The 20,561-nt window shown below is 36.3% G+C and overlaps 1 protein-coding gene across 10 annotated transcripts in view; it reads left to right on the forward strand.

Annotated features, from left to right (window-relative positions):
- LOC135205827 (zinc finger protein 316-like) overlaps positions 1 to 20,561 on the forward strand; it is a 216,098-nt gene that overhangs the window by 126,384 nt on the left and 69,153 nt on the right. The window contains exon 6 of one of the 10 annotated variants that reach the window (XM_064237037.1): positions 18,467 to 18,859. The exons of 7 other annotated variants lie outside the window; for them this stretch is intronic. In XM_064237037.1, the coding sequence (XP_064093107.1) occupies positions 18,467 to 18,844 (378 nt within the window). In that variant the 3' untranslated portion in view covers positions 18,845 to 18,859. Of the gene's footprint in view, positions 1 to 133; positions 491 to 9,257; positions 10,056 to 18,466; positions 18,860 to 20,561 lie in introns of those variants that run through there. 2 more of the 10 variants (XM_064237048.1, XM_064237055.1) reach the window with 2 other exon arrangements.

Raw genomic sequence — 20,561 nt, forward strand, 5'->3', positions numbered from 1 at the left:
AAAAAATTTATGATGCAAACCTGTATAATGTACCTGTAGACCATAAGTATGAAAGCCATCGCAGTAAATTGTAATACAGTTTAAGTGTATTATTGTACTGTTACCTGACATTGAGGCATATATTCTCTTCTAGGCAGGAGGAGGAGGAGGAATCTCAGGAGACAGCAGTGAGGGTTCCTATTTGACGTGTCCTTACTGTTTCCGGTCTACCTTCAAGCAGACAAGTGATCTTAGGAGGCACATCCGCATTCATACAGGAGAGAAGCCATTCCGGTGCCAACACTGCCCGTATAGCGCTGTTAGGCGGGAACATTTGTATGACCATTTATGGAGGAAACATAAGATTGTAGCCAAGAAGAGAACGTACTATTCTGATGCCAACAAGTAAATGATGTGATGATTTTTAGTGTTACCTCTTCTTGTAAATGTAACAGAGCTTGATGAGGTTTGATCTCTTAGGGCTTTGTAACTGAGTTAAACTTATTTTGAATATCCTTTTCAAGGTATTAGTTTTTATTTTGAAAACATGTAAAACTACCTGGTTCTACTATTTGCTTTTGTAAAGCCTTGTAAAATCTAGTCTGAATATATATTTTGAGATCTGCATGTTGTTTCATCTCCATTTTTTGGTTATGCTTTCTGAATTATTCCCGTTTAGAATTACTACTGATCTATTGTGGTTAAATTTGGATTACTGTGATACTCTAAATTACTGAAAACTGCTAACATTACTTGAGTGTTCACTGCAGTGAATTTCCTATGGCATAAGGAACACAGTAGTCAGTGAAGTGAATCTGGACTCTGCAAATAGTAAAAAGTACTTCTGGTTTGATGAAACAATAAATTTTTGCCCTGCGTAGAAATGAAAGTTAAGGAAAGACATCATGAAAATTATACAACCTTCAGTATTAGGCACTGAACATTACTTAAGACCTTTTCCCAAGGTTTTGTTTTGACTTTATGGGGTCTTGAAATAATTACACATTACAGCATACGTTCTGTATTAGTTTCTTGATGCCTAGGTGGTATAATATATACTTTCACCTGTGATATATATTATGGAATATAAACCACATAATGAAGTCAGCTTTGCTTCTGGAATGTGGTTCAGATTCAGTGTCATTTATCCTGTCATGGAACTACATTAATGCTTTAATAACTTGGAGTAGTATATTATAGGAGAACTTCTTGACTTACAATTAGCCTGAGTAGTTTTAGGTTATGCTAGGCTAGTCAGTGGAGATTCAAAGGTTAATTTGAGTTAATTAATGCCAAGCCTAGTAATTATTACAAAGTTTGAAATGTAATAAATGTGTATTTAACCCAATTTTATGCTTTTAACACTTCATAGCAACAAGAAGTCAAAGATATAGAGAATGAAGTTACTTTATTAGTGAGAGATGGTATGTACCCAGTGTCAAATTTGTAAAGGCATCGCCTCAGGAAGTGGTGTGTAGCAGATTGCATTTCATCCCTAAAAGTCATGGTATGTATTGGTACATATTCTTTAAAAGCAGATTCTTGACCATCTAAGCCTTTCACATTGTAGGTTCCTCCTGCATGTCTGTTGGTTAACAGGTCAGGCCTACTAGTAGTATGCCTGGGTGAGCAATTACTATCTGATAGCTTTTCTGCAAGAAAGGTATTATCTGATTGGCATTGATGACTTGTCAGAATGTTACTAGGCCCAAAGCTTAGTATGATAATTTTCATAGAATTGGTAGAAGCATCGTATTGGTAGAGCAGTTGAACCTAAAAATGGTTGTGATTGAATGAATGTCATGTTCAAACTTGATCTTCAAAGGGACCAAACAGATAACCCACTGGTGTAAGAATAGCATGAAGCATAATTTTTATTTTCCTATACGTATTTAAACTGCAGGAATCTAGAAGCAGCAATAGCTGAATAGCACCATGAGAATATCTCATCACTGGGAAACCAAAGCATTACTCACCAGGGGAGGGGTGATGCCCGCCACTAACATTCAGTTATGCCTGCACAGTTATAACTGCGCAGTCCAACTGTGCAGGCAAATCTTCGCCACTAACGATACAGGCCGTTTCCTCAGTCCTCCATAGCATCCATGGCGTCAGCATGCGATGCTCTGGCTGTAATTGACTTGCTGACATCATAAAAATCTTATAAACGTCAAGTAAGACGTCCAGTGAAAGAGTGGTTGATGTAAACGAATTAAATACTCCCATGTGAAACTCTTAGCCCAGCGGACTTTCATAATCTTTATTGAATATTTTATGAATGAAGGAGAAGTTCCATGGAAAGATGATTAACCCTTAAACGCCGACTGGACGTATTTTACGTCGACATTTTTTGTCTCTCGGGTGCCGACTGGACGTATTTTACGTCGACATACAAAAGTTTTTTTGTTTTAAAAATTCGCGGAAAAAATACTTTTAGGCCTACCAGCCAAAAACTTTTGAACCACGCGCCTTGGGGGATGATGGGAGTTCACGGATCAAGGTGTTGTTTTGTTTACAATCGTTACGCAGGCGCGCAAGCGCGAATTTCTTTCTTGCCGCACTAAAAAGTATCTGTGACACATCTCTGAAATTATTTCGTCACTTTGACATAATTTTTGTACCATTTTAAATTAGCCGTTACATAGAGTATTATATATGAAAATGTGCGCATTTTTATGTAGAATACAACAAAAAAAATACTCATGATTGTAGCTTTTATCAGTTTTAAGATTATTTTCATATAAATAACGATAAGTGCCAAAATTTCAACCTTCGGTCAACTTTGACTCTACCGAAATGGTCGAAAAACGCAATTGTAAGCTAAAACTCTTATATTTTAGTAATATTCAATCATTTAACGTTAATTTTGCAACTAATTGGAAGTCTCTAGCACAATATTTCGATTTATGGTGAATTTATGAAAAAACTTTTTCCTTACGTCCGCGCGGTAACTCTTCCGAAAATAATCATACATGCGATTGTGGTAATGTTTGCACCATTTTAAATTAGCCGTTACATAAAGTTTTTATATGAAAATGTGCAATTTCATGCACAAATACAACTAAAACAACAAAAACCCATGGTTGTAGCTTTTATCAATTTTGAAATATTTTCATATAAAAAATGATAAGTGACAAATTTTCAACCTTCGGTCAATTTTGACTCTACCGAAATGGTCGAAAAACGCAATTGTAAGCTAAACGCCTATATTCTAGTAATATTCAAGCATTTACCTTCATTTTGCAACAAATTGGAAGTCTCTAGCACAATATTTCGTTTTATTTAGGGTGAATTTATGAAAAAAATAACATTTTCTTTACGTCGCGCGGTAACTCTTCCGAAAAAATCATACGTGCGATTGTGGTAATGTTTGCACCATTTTAAATTAGCCGTTACATAACGTTTTATATATGAAAATGTGCGCAATTTCATGTATAATACAACAATAAATAGTTGAAGGTTGTAGCTATTCTCATTTTCGAAATATTTGCATATAAATCACGATAAATAGAAAAAAAAACCACGTTCGGTCAAATTTGACTCTACCGAAATGGTCGAAAAAAAACGCAATTGTAAGATAAAACTCTTACAGTCTAGTAATATTCAGTCATTTATCTTCATCGTGAAACAAATTCGAAGTCTCTAGCACAATATTTAAATTTATGGTGAATTTTTTAAAAAAACTTTCCTTCCCTCCGCGCGCGGATTCTCCGCCACAAATCTCCGAAATGCGTAAGTCCCATTCTCGGAATATTTGCTCCGTTTCATATTAGGCATTTCATAGAGTTTTATATATGAAAATGTGCGCAATTTCATGTAGAATAAAACGAAAAATATTTGAAAGTTGTAGCTTTTCTTATTTCCGAAATAATTGCATATAAAAAAATATATATAAAAAATTCGACATACGGTGAACTTTAGCTCGTCAGATATGGTCGAAAAACTGCATTTGTAGCTAATATTCTTACAGTATAGTTAAAACTATAGTAAAACATATTCAATCATTTGTCTTCATTACGTGAAACATATTGGAACGTCTCTAGGACAATATTTGATTTATGGTGAATTTTTTTGAAAAAAATATGTGTTTACGTAAGCCGTGTTTAACGAATTCTATCATGGGGGGGGGTGCATTATTTTGTGATAATATTTTCCCGGTGTTGCTTTTATCGTTTTACAATGTGTTATATATCAAAATGATCGCAATTTAGTGCACATTACAACGAAAAAAAGTAACTTGTTACCTTCAACCGTTTTGCGCACAGCGCGATTTGAATACAATTATATATGAAATTTCGTTTTTGCGCTATCATATATCGCATTATTTATATATGATAATGATAATTTTTTTCATTTCTGATGGTTGCATACTAAACTTCAAGCAATGACAAAAAAAGGAGCCAAAAATGAACTCTTAATCTTGAAAACTAAGCGCGCTGTGATTTTTTGAAAAAAATATTTTTTCCGCTTACTCTCAAACCCCTCCGGCATACGGGAGTCATTTTTTTATTTACCGCTCCGGCGTTTAAGGGTTAAGTTGTACAATTGTTTGTTTTCGTTTTAAAGTATACATAATTATATAGGCCTAATATTTTCTGTCTATTTCATTAAAAGGGTTAATAGTACGGATTAGTTTTCATTTAAAGATTGACTTTCTTATGACGTGTTACAATGAATGAAAGTCCTTAGTTTACTTATGTCTTCCTGCGTTTCATTATTGTGTTGATTAGTCTAATTTCATTTCAAAGCGAACTTCCATGAGGTGTAAGCAATGAAAAAACATACATGGTTCAATACTATTTGATTTTGTTTCATCAGAAAGTAGAATAGTATTTTGTTCTAATTTTCAAAACGAATTACATACGTGGTGCATAATCATGATTAGACGCATAAACTTGGCCTATTCTTGCTTTATATTATTTTGTCATAATAAATATTTATTCTTATTGAAAAACTGTCTTGTATATATTGTTTATAATCACTAATACACATACATAGGCTTAATCTGTTTAATAGCCTTTGGATTTTACTTGCCAAAGCAAAGTCTCATTTATATAGAAGGTTTCAATGAAATCTACAAGACATTCAAGAATGATGCTGTCACTTTCAGCCTTCATTATATACACTTATTTTTCCCGTAAAAAAATGGCAAAATTATAAATATATATTATTCTGACTTCTGTATCAATTTTTCAAAACAAGTAAATCCAATATATCCTCAATTTAGGTATAAACACTTTTCAATTCAATAAAACCCAGCTGCGTTTTTTATTAGTAGATGTTATCTGTCCACGGACGGACAGCGAACTGAGCCAAAAAGTTGCCTCTACCACATTATCGTTGCAATGCGCATGCGCAGCTGTTTGGCTTCATGCTCACTGATTGAGATGAGCCATTTACCCAGGACGCCTGTGCAGGCCAGAAAAACTGTACAGATTGTCCACACTTAACGTCCAGTTATAACTGTACAGTACAACTGTGCAGTTATATCTGTGCAGGCATAACTTGACTAAGAAGGGGTAGCCAACCTTCATGGAGCCACCAGCTGTTTTTTTTTTGTGCATAACATTAGTCTGCATACCATTTGAAATATGAAAGTACGTAGTGTAATAGCTTCATTTTTTAAAACACTTGAGCACATATTTTTCATGATGTGTAGACTTGACATAAAGACAATTTAATGTACAGTTGTACTATATGTTGAAATGAAATGCTAAATAATGTATGTCCTGGGCATGTTGTGTGACTGTGTTAAGTGTTAGCTTTTCTGACACTGAAAGCGTGAAGGGTGTCGTTTGAACGATATGACTTGGTGATCATATTTAAATGATAATCTGTACAGAAGATGAAAAAGTTAGAGACTTTAATGACTCAAGGTATCTGATGTTCTCTTACAGCTGTATAATGACAGGGGCCAACAAGTGCTGAAGTGCCTCATGCAGGTCTCATCTTCAGCTGCGTTCAGAGTTTTAGGAGACACCTAGCGCCTTCACAGCGGGCGTGCGACCTTTCAAGTGCTCTCCTGTGTCCTTACGCTGCCCACCAGGATGGGGATCATCTGAATTCCCATCTTCGAAAGCATTCTATTTTCTCTCGTGTTGCCAACTCCAAATGAATGAACAAGTTCCTTTATAGCTGAGTTTTTTCAAAACCCATACAATATTTCACTTTCATTTATGAACATTTTGTTGCAAGCAACAGTTTGTGTCTTTTAACCACAGAATTGGAAATGTTTTCATATACATAGCATGTACTGTCATTTTATGTTACGTTAATAACCTGTATCACTGTGACTGTATTAAGTTTGGCACCTTGAAGTTTATTGGACTTGTATAACTTCTGCTTTTTTAGCAACTCACCATCCCCAGACTGTAAATCTTGTAGATAACTGAACAAAATATTCATGAACAGTCATACTGTTTCAGTACAATAACTTCAGGATCTGCAAACCCTTGAACTCCAAAACTTGTACAAACACACTTCCTAATACTCCAAAGGTCTATTGAATTTAGTACAATGCTAGGACCCTATCATATTTTAGTAATTATATGAAATTTGTTCAGTCCTGTGAGGTGTTGAGGGTAGATCAGCTACTCTTTCTTACACAAGCAATTTCTGAGCCACTTTGATAGAAAACCAGGTTCATCTTCTGATTATTCTACTCGGAATATAATCTACTCAGAAACTTTAGTTTTTGATAAGGAAACTTGCCGTCCTGTAGTCTTGAGTACTGTAGTACTATGAGCACCTCATAAGAAGGTGGATCACATGAATATTTGTTAAGACAATTTCTTGAATTGCCTCATGATTTCATACGTGGTTTAGCATGAATCAGAGAAACTTTCCTGACAAATTCATTTTCCATGGAAGACTGCAGATGTCTTTTTCAATGGTCCTCTGAAAAACAGTAACATAGTACACAGGCAGTCCCCGAGTCATCAGCGGACCTGGTTAATGACGATCTGGTTCATAGCGATTGTCTAACGCCATAAAATGGGCAACTTATTATGGCCCGGTCGATGATGAGTTATGTCACATAACATCCTAAAATTGATGCCATTAACCAGATATCAGCCCCATAAATATATGTGCATAAGTACTTTTAATAGCTGATATATACAGTATCAGGTTTCTGTAATGTTTGTCACTGTACTCTCAGCTATTGTGAATGACTGTACAGGTAAAGAATGAATGTCACTACATATAAGTTACATTGTATTACAAAATAAAATGCAGAGTAAAAACACATTACGTATTTATCTCAACCTCATGCACTATTACAGAGCCCAATTTCCATTCTATATTTTGTATGAAGAAAAGTAATTAAAGATGCAAGAGATATTCCTGGCTTTGTAGTATAAATCTATGTGCCTATACATATTAGCTTTTGAAACAAACAAGGTGTGCTGTCTGAAAGTCAAGGTCCAGTTCATTTTCAGGTAGTATTTAAAGAAATAGTAAATCAAGATCTTTAAGTCTGTATATGTAACCAACATGCAACCAGCAAGTGAGAGGCTAAACATAAGTAGTACAGGCAGTCCCCAGTTATTGGCGGGGGTTCCGTCCCCGGGGGTGTGCTGATAAGCGAAAACCGCAATTAACCAAAACTCAGTGATTTATGGCTCCGATAACCAGTCCCTTATGGCACGCCATAAGCATCCTTATGGTGCCATTATGCACCCTTATGGCGCCAATAACCAGAACTCGTCCTGTTATGGTGCCATAAATCGCCGATTTTGTGGAGCTAGACAAGCCCCATGAAAGCGGATCGCCATTAACCGAGTCCGCCAATAACTGGGGACTGCCTGTAGTATATTGTTGCAACTTGTACCATTTCTGCTGTACAGTTTGTTCAGTAGGATACTAAGGTGCATTTTGGGTTCAGGAATTATTGTTTTTATATTTATGTCATGGTGTGAAAGGTAAATAAAAACATAAAGACAGTATTGGATGCTTTTTATAAGTCGCTTCATCCTTGGGTTTTGGAGTGAATTGTAGTTCATTGGAAACACAAAAAGAATACAGCACCTGTGCTCTATTTCTACACTGAGATAAGTTAGTTCAATTGTTTCTGTATACTATAGTATACAAAGACTTTTTCTGTTTGATACTGCAATGGTTGATTATTTGTAAACTAATTGCTGTAAATATGATTTGTAGCAAGAACATGTATGGCAAATACTCTATGTTTGTATGCCTTGTCAGAACAAATAAAAAGCCTTTGTTTATTTTAGCCAAGAATCCTTCTCTTTACATTAACGTTATGTTCGTATCATATAAATTACAAATGTAAATGTACGTATGTTCAATCAAATAACAAATTATTATACTTACAATGGTAGCTGATTTGAGGCCTTTGGCCATAGACCCTTCTGTCATAGTCCAATTTTTCATTGCATATTTAGTCTCATGTCAATAGGTTTGAATAAAAGGCTTGAAAAACAAAAGTTCTTTAGTATATTCACTATCAAAACAATATGAGTGTCTCAATGAGCATGTAAACTTTGAAGCTTCATCTTAATCCTAAATGAAAATAACTAAAGGCATTATGTATATGTATATCAATATTTGACCAGTTATCAATCATAGTGATGAAAAGAGGAAATGGATATGTATAGAATAAAGTGAATAGAACGTACTGATCTTTTGCTCCCTGGAAAGTATGTGAAGTTCAGCTTAAAAGGATGAAGCAAGACTAACAAAATAGTTATTTTATGCCGCTCTTTGCTCTCCTACATAGGTCACCTGCACTCAGCAAAAACAACTTGTGTAATTGGCTGATATTTTGTGCAAGTTGTGTTACGCTCTTGCTACCCTTAATAATTAGAATACATAGCTTATAAAATTATTGCATTTGTATGGATCAAGGAAGTCACAATTATTTATATAAAGGAAGTTGTTGTGGTAGTATAGTTTTTAATAGTATAAGTATTTAAACTAGTGCTACTTCTGTGTATGGAATAAGTTAATGAATCATTAGCTATGTCAGTATTTTGTAATCCTTGTTGTTTATTGGTTCTATGCAATATAAAGGTGTTCGTCTGGACGTTAAAGATGTCTTCTCATTAAATGTATATCTTTATTTTCACTATTGATTTTGCCTTGTATTTCCCCACCATCTCTTCTTAAAAATAGCTCAGTGAAGATGAAAACTGGGTTGTATAATAGTACATGGCATTACATATTCCTTTCAGTAAAACTCGTGCTATTCATGTGAAAAAAAAAAATCCAAAATATTCTGAGTCAGAATAGTAATACCTAATGTTGATTTCTTTCAGGCACTCGGCCCACTCACCACCACCGGCATCAACATTTCCTCATCCTGTTCTCCCAATTCAGGCTCTGATCTTCGATACAAGTGCCCCCACTGCCCCAATTCTTCTTTTGCTTATGCCAGTAGCCTACAACGACACCTGCGCTTGCACTCTGGGGAACGCCCTCATCAGTGCCCTTTTTGCAATTATGCGGCGACAAGAAAAGAACATCTTTTCTCTCATCTTACTCGTCGCCATCAGCAGCAAGCCATCTTGTCAAGTGGGACAAATTCTGGAGGTCCTCCATCTCCTCATTCTCCTAAACTTTAGAACTCTAGGTCATTTTTTCGGCAAAATTCTGTCAAATTTTCTTATGCTGAAAAGTATACATGTAAATGGTAAAAAGATAGGGGAAAAATGCTTTTTAGGGGAAAGGGTAGTCCTTGGAGGAAGTGCATTGTAAAGTGTGTAGTATTGACAGTGTGAAGCAGAAGGGCAGCAACAGTCAAGATGAGTTGCGAAGATAAACTGTGCTGGCAAAAAGAATTAGTGATCTCGGTGACATTCTTGGCCAAGAGGCTAGGAAATATATGGAGGCAGTGGCTGGTGCAAGGAGTTAGAGGAGGAGAAGCTCAGTCATTTGAAGTAGTAAACGATTTAGAAGTAGCAGGACAGTAAACAGTAAGAACACAGATGAAGACCCGGGCCAGTAGGAAATGCCAGGCTGAAAGTACTCAACTTGAGATAAAAGAGCTTGGAAGGAACTCTCTAGACATCTAAGATGTGGTGGACAAACTCTATCTAAAAATATTGCTGATTTTGGAGATGTGCAGACAATGTTAAAAGCATTAATATACCCTGTAGAGCAGTAAGATTTTTGCTTTATTTACCTTTGTTGCAGATGTTTACTTGTCCAATTTGTCTTCTGGTGATATTTGTTTTTGTTATCCCCATTGTAACTAATTTATTGGCTGGGCAAATGACTGACCTTTTCAAAGAACATATAATACCAGCTTGGAGTCATTATCCACTTCAGTGTGCAAACGTGCCTTCTTAGCTTTGCGAACTTAATGTTTGGAAACTGGACTCTTAAATTGTGTGATTCCTACAAGTTTTACATCCAGAAGGAATTAGTATATGTATACAGGCAGTCCCCGGGTTGCGACGGGGGTTCCGTTCTTGAGACGTGTCGTAAGCCGGAACATTGTCAAAAAACTTAAGAAACCTTACTTTTAATGCTTTGGGTGCATTGGCTGAATGAAAACTATGTAAACTGCATTCTTATTGCATTTTTCATCAAAACAACCATCAAATATAGATTATTTTGCATTTTTGGTGTCATATTTCATCTGCCAGATCAGCCTTGTAGGCGCTGTAACCCTGGAACATGCGTCGTAACCGTGGAAATAATGTCTGATGAATATAATTGAGAAGCACCTTAACCTCGGAACATCGTAAGCCAAACTCATCGTAACAGGTACTGCTTGTATACATAAAGTACTGTAGTAGTACTATATGCATTGTGTGAAATCTTGGCATTCACAGATAGTACTCGCAAGCTATACTACAGTTGTTTTCATTTCACCCATTTGTATTGAAGGATAGCACGGTACAGTATTAATTTCAATAGTCCCTGGTTATCGGCGGGGGTTCCGTTCCTGACAGTGTTATGATGACTGAAAATCGCTTATAACCAAGAGTCGGCGATAATAGCGCCGATCCCTGCTTATTGGTGCTGATAACCTGTGATTGGCACTGCTGTTAACCGGGGATCTATGCATATCGGCTCCGAAAATTCATACATCCAAAATGCTGCAATAGTAGCAATGTAATTAGCAAATGCTGGAGCCCCAGCAGATGCACAACCCTTTTTTGCCGTGACCCCTGTTTCATGGTTGTTGATACCACTGAATGAGTATACTCACCTATTTGTTGATCTTTTATTGTAACTATGGGTTTGGACTTTTTGCAGTCAACAATCACTGGGATGAGCCACTTCCAAATACCCTCCCATAACTTTCCTAATAGGGGAAATATTTTATTGGGTCGTTTTAACTAAGTTTTCAGTTGGTTGTCAAACTTCAGATATTTATATTTGATCAAGGTAAGAGCAATGAAATATGACTACACTCAATGAATGTATAACTGTAAAATGTTCCAGTTTGAGAACAGAAAGGAGAAAAAAAATGAATATCTTCCTAATTTAGGTGTGCCTTTCCATAGTTTGTGATCATTTTTCTGATTACAAGAAAGTGTTACTCCAGAAGTACTGTTGCAAATCACCCTACTCCAGTGAAGGCTTTCTGCCTATAGGTAGTCTCTCCTCAGAATCATAAGCTGTGCTCTGGTAGAATTGTTTGACATCTGTGGAACTGCTCAGCATTAAAAGTCTTTCAACATGAATCAATTAATGAATACTACCTGGATTTCCATGGGTGGTTGCACAGTGTCAATGAACCAAGCAGGCAGTCCACATTATCCATGTACCAAGAAAAATTGGGCATATAATCTGATTAAGATTGTAGAAGGGAAGGCTCCTTGCTCCTCCACCCCTTCCATAATCATTAACATCATTTTATTCCTGAAAAAAGATGATATTTGCTGTGATTTAAGTTTGACTTTTAGGATTCCAGTAACTTTAAAGCTCTCTATTTTTTTTTTATTGGAATCTTCTTCCATTTTAGGTTTGTTCAACCTCCGTAAAGCACCCTTTCATCAGAGTCAAGGACTATTATTAAAAGGTCAGACATCCAGGGCATATTTCCTCATGGTTCTTTCCTCAACAAGACGTGAACAAACTTCCTGAATGTTTCTCAAGAATTTCCCTCTCAGGAAATTGTAGGTAATAGAGATGTCCCTCTCTACTTGTGAGACTTTCAAAGAGTTAGTGATACAGGTGCTAACAGTAAATAAGTGACAAAAGTGTGTTGACCATTTCAGCCTGTTCCTGAACTGGCCATTAGTAGTAGTACTAATATTCACAAACTTATCTGGTAGTTTGTTCCAAAAATAAGATTCTCTTCTTGGAGGAAGAATGTGAATATGAAGTAAAAAAAAACCTCCTCTTGTTCTTTGAAAGCCCTTCAGTGATGTTAAGAGTTGTTTCTCTTTGTTCTTAACAACGGTACGTATTTCCTCATTGACCCATTTTTTTCCTTTAAATTAAAGATTTTATTTTGTTTTGGTGTAGATCAAGTGCACTCCCTCACTAAGTTGTCCGTGTTCATGAGGTAGTAAGAGACTAAACCTGGTCTGTCTACTTAATTCATCTCTTACTCTGATGATATTTCTCACAGTAACCTAGATAGCTTTATGGAAGTTGCTTTGATGATGGGAGAGTAGGAGAGGTCTTTAATGATTTATAAACATATTTCACCATATTCATTTTTATGGTGCTTTCATTATGCCATGTTGTAATAGTATGCCATTGAACCTCGTGTTTGTCATGTATGGATTTATGTTGCTTTAAAGCTCCTAAACTGAGAATTCAGTGAGATTATGTAAGATCATGTTTGCCAAGGTCACCGATTCCCACAAGAGCTTGTAATCAAAGTTTAGGTTACGTACTTAAAAATGGATGATTAAAATGTTTTTTAAAAAAGAATGGTAACAAAAACTGTCATGTAAAGAAGAAAAATACTAAGAGATAAATTCAGTCTGAATCTTTATGCAAACCTGCCATTTGCCAGAAAACTGGAAATTATTAAAATAGATGAGTATGCATGGAACAAATACCATTGGCAACCATAGTTTATTCAGGTTGCCATGGTATGTCAGTGAACTTGATGAAATGCTTATTTATCATCAGAAAAACTTGCAGTCAGAAACTGGTTAATCCTCAGACACCTTCCATATAGTAATAACGATTAACGTGGCCTTTGCCATGTTTTCTGCTTATGAATTCATGAAAGTTTATAATATAGTTTTCAATGTTTACTTTTGCGTGCTAATTGCGACTGGTAGCTCAGTGGTCCCCTGTACGCGGGGGATGCGTACCAGCACACACCCCCCCCCCCCCCCGTGTTGGAACCCCTATAAAAATGCTGAAAACTGCCAATTTTGTTAGTTAAAACTCAAGAAAAACCCACTAAAAATTTTTATACTTAGTTTTTTTAATCATAAAAAAAAGTGCATTTTATGATGAAATTGAGAAAAAAACCAGGAATTTGTGGATATTTCTCATAGAAAAATACCGCGAATGCGTGAATTTTCCGCAAATAATGCGGGGGAACGTTCCCGAGAGAAATCCGCGAATGTGTGAGTCCGCGAATCTGGAGAACACGAGTACGGGGGTCCACTGTATATCTTTCACTGAAGATGCAAGTGAAGAGTGAGACAACCAACAGTTATAGTATAAATGCCATCCCTGAGTTGGACTACTTTGGCTATACAGGCAGTCCCTGGTTAATGGGTGGGGGGCGGGTTCCATTCTCGGTGGGGTGCTGATAAGTGAAAACCGCCATTAACCAAAAACTTGGTAGTTTATGGTGCATATGGCTCCGAGTGCCCATAAATGGTGCCTCTACTAGGTATGTTACGGAACCATAACTCTATTATCGGCACCAGATAACCGAAACTTGGCTTGTTATGACACCATAAATAGCCGATTTTAGTGCCATAAAACCGGATCGCAATTAACCGAGTCCACCACTAACCGGGGACTGCCTGTATTGGCTCATCCTTAATCGACAGAACCATTGTAAATATGAAATACGTAGTATGTAAAATAGCATTAGAATGCTGACATTAGCAGAGCATTTTAAAAACATTTTGTGCAATAGTATATAAATAATTTTTTTCAAATGATGTTATTAAGGAAGTTATTCTTAAAAAGAAAAATTAGTTTACCCAGAAACCAAAAAATAAAATGTAAGTTTCTTCATTACTGTGAAGATTTTCTTGAGAAATACACAACCATTTTCTGTAATTACATATCTTTGTCTAAGAGTTGTGCGAGTCTGCAGGAATACAGAAGCCGTCTTCAGAACAAGGTTGAAGAAATTATCTGTAATTTGGATTTGATCTTATACTGTGTATTTTTTATTACAAGTGAGGGATGGTTTTTTCACTGTTCCTTAGTAAACTTAATAAATATATGAGTAACAATAAAGATGGTGATAATTTTCTTACTTCTGTTTCTTTACCTATACGTACGTATGTGGTTCTTCCGTGTTATGTATTTCCCCTTTTACACTATACTTTGTTGATAGAAAATTACAAACCATTATTAACCTCTTGTTAGTTGACTGAAATGACTAACAAGACCTATGGATTTGTCAAAAAAAAAAAAAGTGAAGATCCTATCCAATGTTAGTGAAACTGGGAAACAAGAATGACCGCATCCTTCATCATACACACGTGCTTCAGTTTAATCCAGTACAGAACTTATGAAAGGCATCTGTCTTTTATGAGTTTTTATTTAGTTGTAATTTTCAGGATCTTTCCTCTTTATGTTTTGAGTAGGTTTTGACATCTTACCATTTGAGTTCGCTACAGGTTATCAGCGGACTCGGTTATCAGAGATCCGGTTATCATCGACATAAGGGTGCATATGACGCCGATAACTGGTCATCGCCGCCATAAGCCCCATTATGGTGCCATAAATCGCCAAGTTCCGGTTAATGGCAGTTTTCGCTTATTGGCACATCCCCGAGAATGGAACCCCCGACGATAACTGGGGACTGCTTGCGCTTGTTATACTCCTTTTCAGTTTTTTACCTTGGTCTAGATCTAAGAATGAATTTATTCACTTTCTTTTAGTTAACCTAGTACTTTGTTTGCTCTTTGTAAGTACTGTCATTGTTTATTTTATATAGAATGCATAGGATCTTCAAAATAAAATGGTCTCCTCATTTTGGTCACATCAGGAAACTCATTACCCCTTTTATTCAAATCTACTTTTTGTTTCTGACACTGTCCTAGTGTCATGGCACAATTCCTTTAGTCTTTTTCCAGCAAATACCCATATTATCCAGAAACGCTAAACTTCCAATTCTAATCAGTATATTCGCATGTCAATCATTCTTCAGGCATTCATTCTTGCCATGGTCCCCTTAATTGTTTGGAATCTTTGTGGGTATATGTAGTACAGAAGATATTTTAATGAGTAGCTTGCCTAGACCTTGTAATAAGGCATGTGTTTTCATGTTAGTTCTGAATGTTTGCAAAAATCTTTGGATCCAAGTCATAAAATCATGACATGTTTGCAAAGATCTTTGGATCCAAGTCATATAACAGTGTGGTGGGATCACAAGCTTAGAAAAAACAAGTAAACTCCCCACAGTTACGTTAATCATACCAGCTAAAAAAATTTCCCACACTCACACTTTCCCCTTTACGTTACCTTTAACCTGCATGATAATTGGTTCAATGAAATACCAAACACACAAAACACAAACAGGTACTCACCTCTGGCTCCAGATAGGCTAGGCTGTGCAGTCTACTGGATAGGCTATAGGCTAGCCGTGACACATCCACCACCGATAACCAGCCACACACCAACCAACTGAGACCAACAAACCCACCACAACTAAACAACCCGACAAACAACTGCAGACGAAGAACACCAACAGCCCGAAAGAACACGACAACCACCCGCCAAAACCAACACTGCCTCAACCACCACTCACAGACACCGAAAATGCACCCCAACCTCTTCCACTTCACCAAAACCAGACAGACACACGCACAACAACCTTACAACACCAAAATCAATCAAATACCACAAAATCAACTAACAACTAACGGACAAATGCTGCCAAACCAACTCTGCAAATTCACTAACTGCCTTGCTTCTTCCGACCTACTCTCGTCGTAACAGACTTCCACTGACATGCTACAGAGCGCCACAACAGACATGCTTCCGACCGCCATTTAACCACTCCCATTCATTCTTCCACCAATCTCTCTCTCTCTCTCTCTCTCTCTCTTCTCTCTCTCTCTCTCTCTCTCTCTCTTTGGAGACGTTGTCAAATATAAACTATCATTACTCCTCTATAACAGATTTAATTTCTGGCTTTTAAGAGGCATTTTAGCTAGGGATGGACAGTGTTTCAATTCAAATAGTTTTGCAAGAATCAAGTACAAGATGTCTAGGACTGCTCCCTTTTTCAGACAAGATCCTCCAGCCAGTGACTGCAAGTCAGTCCAACATTATTTCTCACAGGAGGTGGTGGCATCTATCATGTTTATGTTTAGAGAGGAGTAGTACTTACTGATGACTATTGTTGGAGGCCTCTTTGGTAGAAAGAACCTCACAGTCTCTTTTAAGGGGTTCTATTGCAAGCATGTATACCTCGATTCTCCCATCTTCACAAAAGCTGACTTGATATATTTGATAGCAAAAGTCTCTTTGTCTACAAATGTGTTCTAGTCTCATATTATGTTTTTAGAGCTAAAAAAATTCCTTGGACTCATATTTTAGAATCAGAATCATAGGTATTACACTTAACGTGATTTTGGTTGCTGAACTTGAGACAGTATAGTAATGCTATGTACGTATAGTATTTAATAGTATAATAGTAGTATGCATTGAGTTTTTTTATAATATATTTTTCCATAAAATCATACCTAGAAAACCATACAATTATTGGAATGCGTCACTCAAACCTGTAAATCAGAATGTAATATCTGATGAAGTTGAAAATATGCAGAGCTGGAAAATTAATTGATCATTATTAAAATACAAGGAGACTTGCATGTGCATTTTAAAAGTGTACTTACATTTTTGTGTATTTATGCATTTATTAATTTGACAAATTATTTTTTCTTTGTTAATAGTACTATAACATCTCTTCTTTCTGTATTTCCTATTACCTTCCGTTACGTACTTCTTTCAATTGAATACCATATTCTTTGGAAGCTTGAATTTCAAGTAGGTGGCCCCTTAGGCTTGTTCTATATGAATAGGGTTCATGTGCGGAATATTAATGATAATAATACCTCAAGGAGAAGACTGACATCATCAGCTGTGTGTTAATAAATCACTGGATTTTAAAATAACTTTCCCAAATATCCCAGACAGAAATCATATGTCCTCCTCACTGTAACATTTAAGAGAACATTGTAAGTCCCAAAGACAAGGACTTTCGTTTATCAAATACTACCCAGTGGCTGCTTTGGACTCTTGGAATTACAAATAACGGTATTTCTGTCTTCATTGGTTATAATATTTGAGAACTTAAAACCATTTTCCCCTCAAAAACTATTACAGGCAGTCCCCGGGTTACGACGGTGTCGACTTACGACGTTCCGAGGTTACGACACTTGTCAATAGACGTTATTTCCACGGTTACGACGCCTACAACGCTCATCTAGCAAATGAAATATGACACCAAAAATGCAAAATATTCAATATTTGAAGGTTTTTTTTTATGAAAAATGCCCTAAGAATGCAGCTTACATAGTTTTCAATGCACCCAAAACATTAAAAGTAAGGTTTGCTTAGGATTTTTGACGATGTTTCGGCTTACGACACGTCTCAAGAACAGAACTCCCGTCGTAACCCGGGGACCACCTGATACTTCCAAGGCTCCAGATTCTTCACCACACTTGGTCCACAAAGTATGCCTAAGTTGATGCAAAGATCAGGACATTTTCTTTCATATGATAAGGGATGAAGAAACCTGTTTGAAATGCGAAGATTATTTTACTTGTGAATTCCTTAAATTTACCATTAAAAAAAGGTTTCTTATTTATGGAGTACTTATATGCTCTTTGCATATTTTCTTTGGAAATATTTTTCCATTTGTTTGATGATGCAGATTTCCTTGAGCTATTTTCACAGAATAGAACTATACACTTCCAGCTCTCAGCAAAATTGCTGCTTGCAAAGAACAGCAAGTATTGATGCCAGATTTGTTGTAGAAGTCATAAGATATATACTATGAACATTCTCTGTTCCTGTAGCAAATATCCATAAGGCTTGAAAATGCATATGTTATTTATATAGATATATTTGATAATCTACTAATGTATATTAAGTTACGGCAAATGCATAGCTCTATGAAGTGGATTGCTAAGGATATTTTCAGTTGTAGGCACTTTACAGTTATTTTAACTGTCATGCTAGTACATATATAAATAATAAGCATTTTGTCCTTTTTCAAGAATGCAAAGTTGCAGTTCCAAGTCTTTGCCATTGGCATTTGCATTTATATAGTTGATAGCTGTCTTTAGAATATGTATGTACACTGTATTTTGTTACCAAGTACTCAAAGAAGCATCCCCCACAGGTGGGACTTGATGAGAGAGGAAGCAATCATGTTCAGACAGGAGGGAGAAGGTCAGCAGGTCAAGGGAATCCATTTACGCCATCTGCTGGGAAGGTTCATCAGTGCCCTTACTGCTTGTACACAACAAGCGTCACCACCAATCTGCGGAATCATATGCGGAGGCATACGGGTGAAAAACCATTTCACTGTCACCAGTGTAGTTTCCAGACTGTTACCAGGAGTAATTTGAACAGGCACATGCTGACCCATACGGGGGAAAAACCTTTTGCATGCTCCCTGTGCCAGTATAGAGCATCGCAGAAGGAGCACTTGAATGCTCATATGTTTACTCACCGATCAAGAGAAATTGTTGATGACTTATTATCAGGGAAGGATTGAAATTTATTAATACATTTAGTTTTCATTGCAGTACGATATATGTATATATACTAGTATGTTCATTTCAGTCATTCATTGTGTGATTTTTCAAACCTGCAGATTTGTATGCAAGTCATTGATAAACAGGATATTTTTGTTAATATAGATTTAGAAAAGGTTGATTTTGCAACCAACGGTCAGTGAAAATTTTGTCATGAAGGAATTTTGGTAGTTTACCCATATTATTGTAGGTTTTACATTGTTTTTCCATTGAAATGACAGTACGTACATATTGCCTAGGTTCTGAATGATGCCATTTATTCATAAATGTTCATATATATTATAATAAAACTAATGACATATGGAGTGATTTTTCCTCAGTCCCATGAAGCTACAGTACGTGGAGTATTTTGTTTTTTGGGGCACTTGCTTCCCTGTCTCTCAGTTTCATTTTGTAGCGTCGGAGAGTTGGTATTTGCGAAGCGATATTCAGTATATGTATTGTAGATGGCACATTTATGTAATTGCTTTTTATGTGTATGTACTAGGTGGTAACTACTTAACCATTACTTTTTAAACCTTATATGTACTGTTCCACAGTCTCATAACTTTTGTAGTCTGATGATTGAGTTTGTTTTACTTCATGGTTATTCAGACACTTGATCAGTGTTTGTTAATGTGTTGTGTAACAATTTGCAGTTTTGTTAGATATTTATTTCATGATATCGATTACTATACTTATTTACATTTATTTATATAATTTTACCTAACCTTTTGTTTTGTCTTGTTCTCGGTTTGTTCCACGTTGAATCTTGTTTAGGAAACTCTACACAGTGGGTTGAAATCAGTTTTGGCTTGGAGTTTTGCCTTTAGTGGTATTTCAAGTTTGGTTCACAATTTTTACTTTACTAATTTGTACTATTATGTTTCAGTTAGGGAAGTTAAGGAAGGAGTTCATAATACAGACAGTCCCCCGGTTATCGGTGAGGTGCTGATAAGCGAAAACTCGTTAAAAGAAACTTGGTGATTTATGGTGCCAAGTTTTGGTTAATGACACTTCTGTTAAGACGCTAGTCGTAGTAGTAGTGGCTACTCTGTAGACGGATTTTGAAGAAGGAAGAGACTAAATGGCAAGGAACCTCTGGTAGTGGTTTCCACTCGCCCCAGATACCATACCGACACCTTTAAAATAAAGGTGAGCGAGCTAGAATACTCTGGCATTACCATTTAACTTTTTCTCTGGTATTTATAGCAATATTTATACCTTAGAAATGAGTGCTTAAGAGACATTTCACAGGGCGACACAGGTCATTGCCCAGAAATAGATTTTTCCTTCGTCAAAATCCCTTTTTAAGCGCCATAAAACTGGGTCACCATTAACCGAGTCTGCCGATAACAAGGGACTGCCTGTAAAGGGTTAGGGTTTGTAGCACTGGAACTGAATGCATTTTATATAACCAAAAATTATTGCCTTTATGGCACCATATATAAAGAAAGTAAATCATTCACATTGAAAATGTGAATGATTATAAGAAATCTTTCATAAAAAGTATTGTTCATGGTTTGTTCCAAAGTCATAATACAGTTGCAGTTGTGTATGTATGTATATATATGATGTATATGATTATACTGTCTTTCTCCACATTTGATCTCCAGAGTGCAGATACTTAGATCCACAAAACCTTCCTGAGAATCACATTAGCTGTCAGTAACTCCGGAAGTCAAAAGAAATTCAAAG

This window comes from Macrobrachium nipponense, chromosome 24 (genome assembly GCF_015104395.2).
Source record: "Macrobrachium nipponense isolate FS-2020 chromosome 24, ASM1510439v2, whole genome shotgun sequence".
NCBI classification, from domain to species: domain Eukaryota; kingdom Metazoa; phylum Arthropoda; class Malacostraca; order Decapoda; family Palaemonidae; genus Macrobrachium; species Macrobrachium nipponense.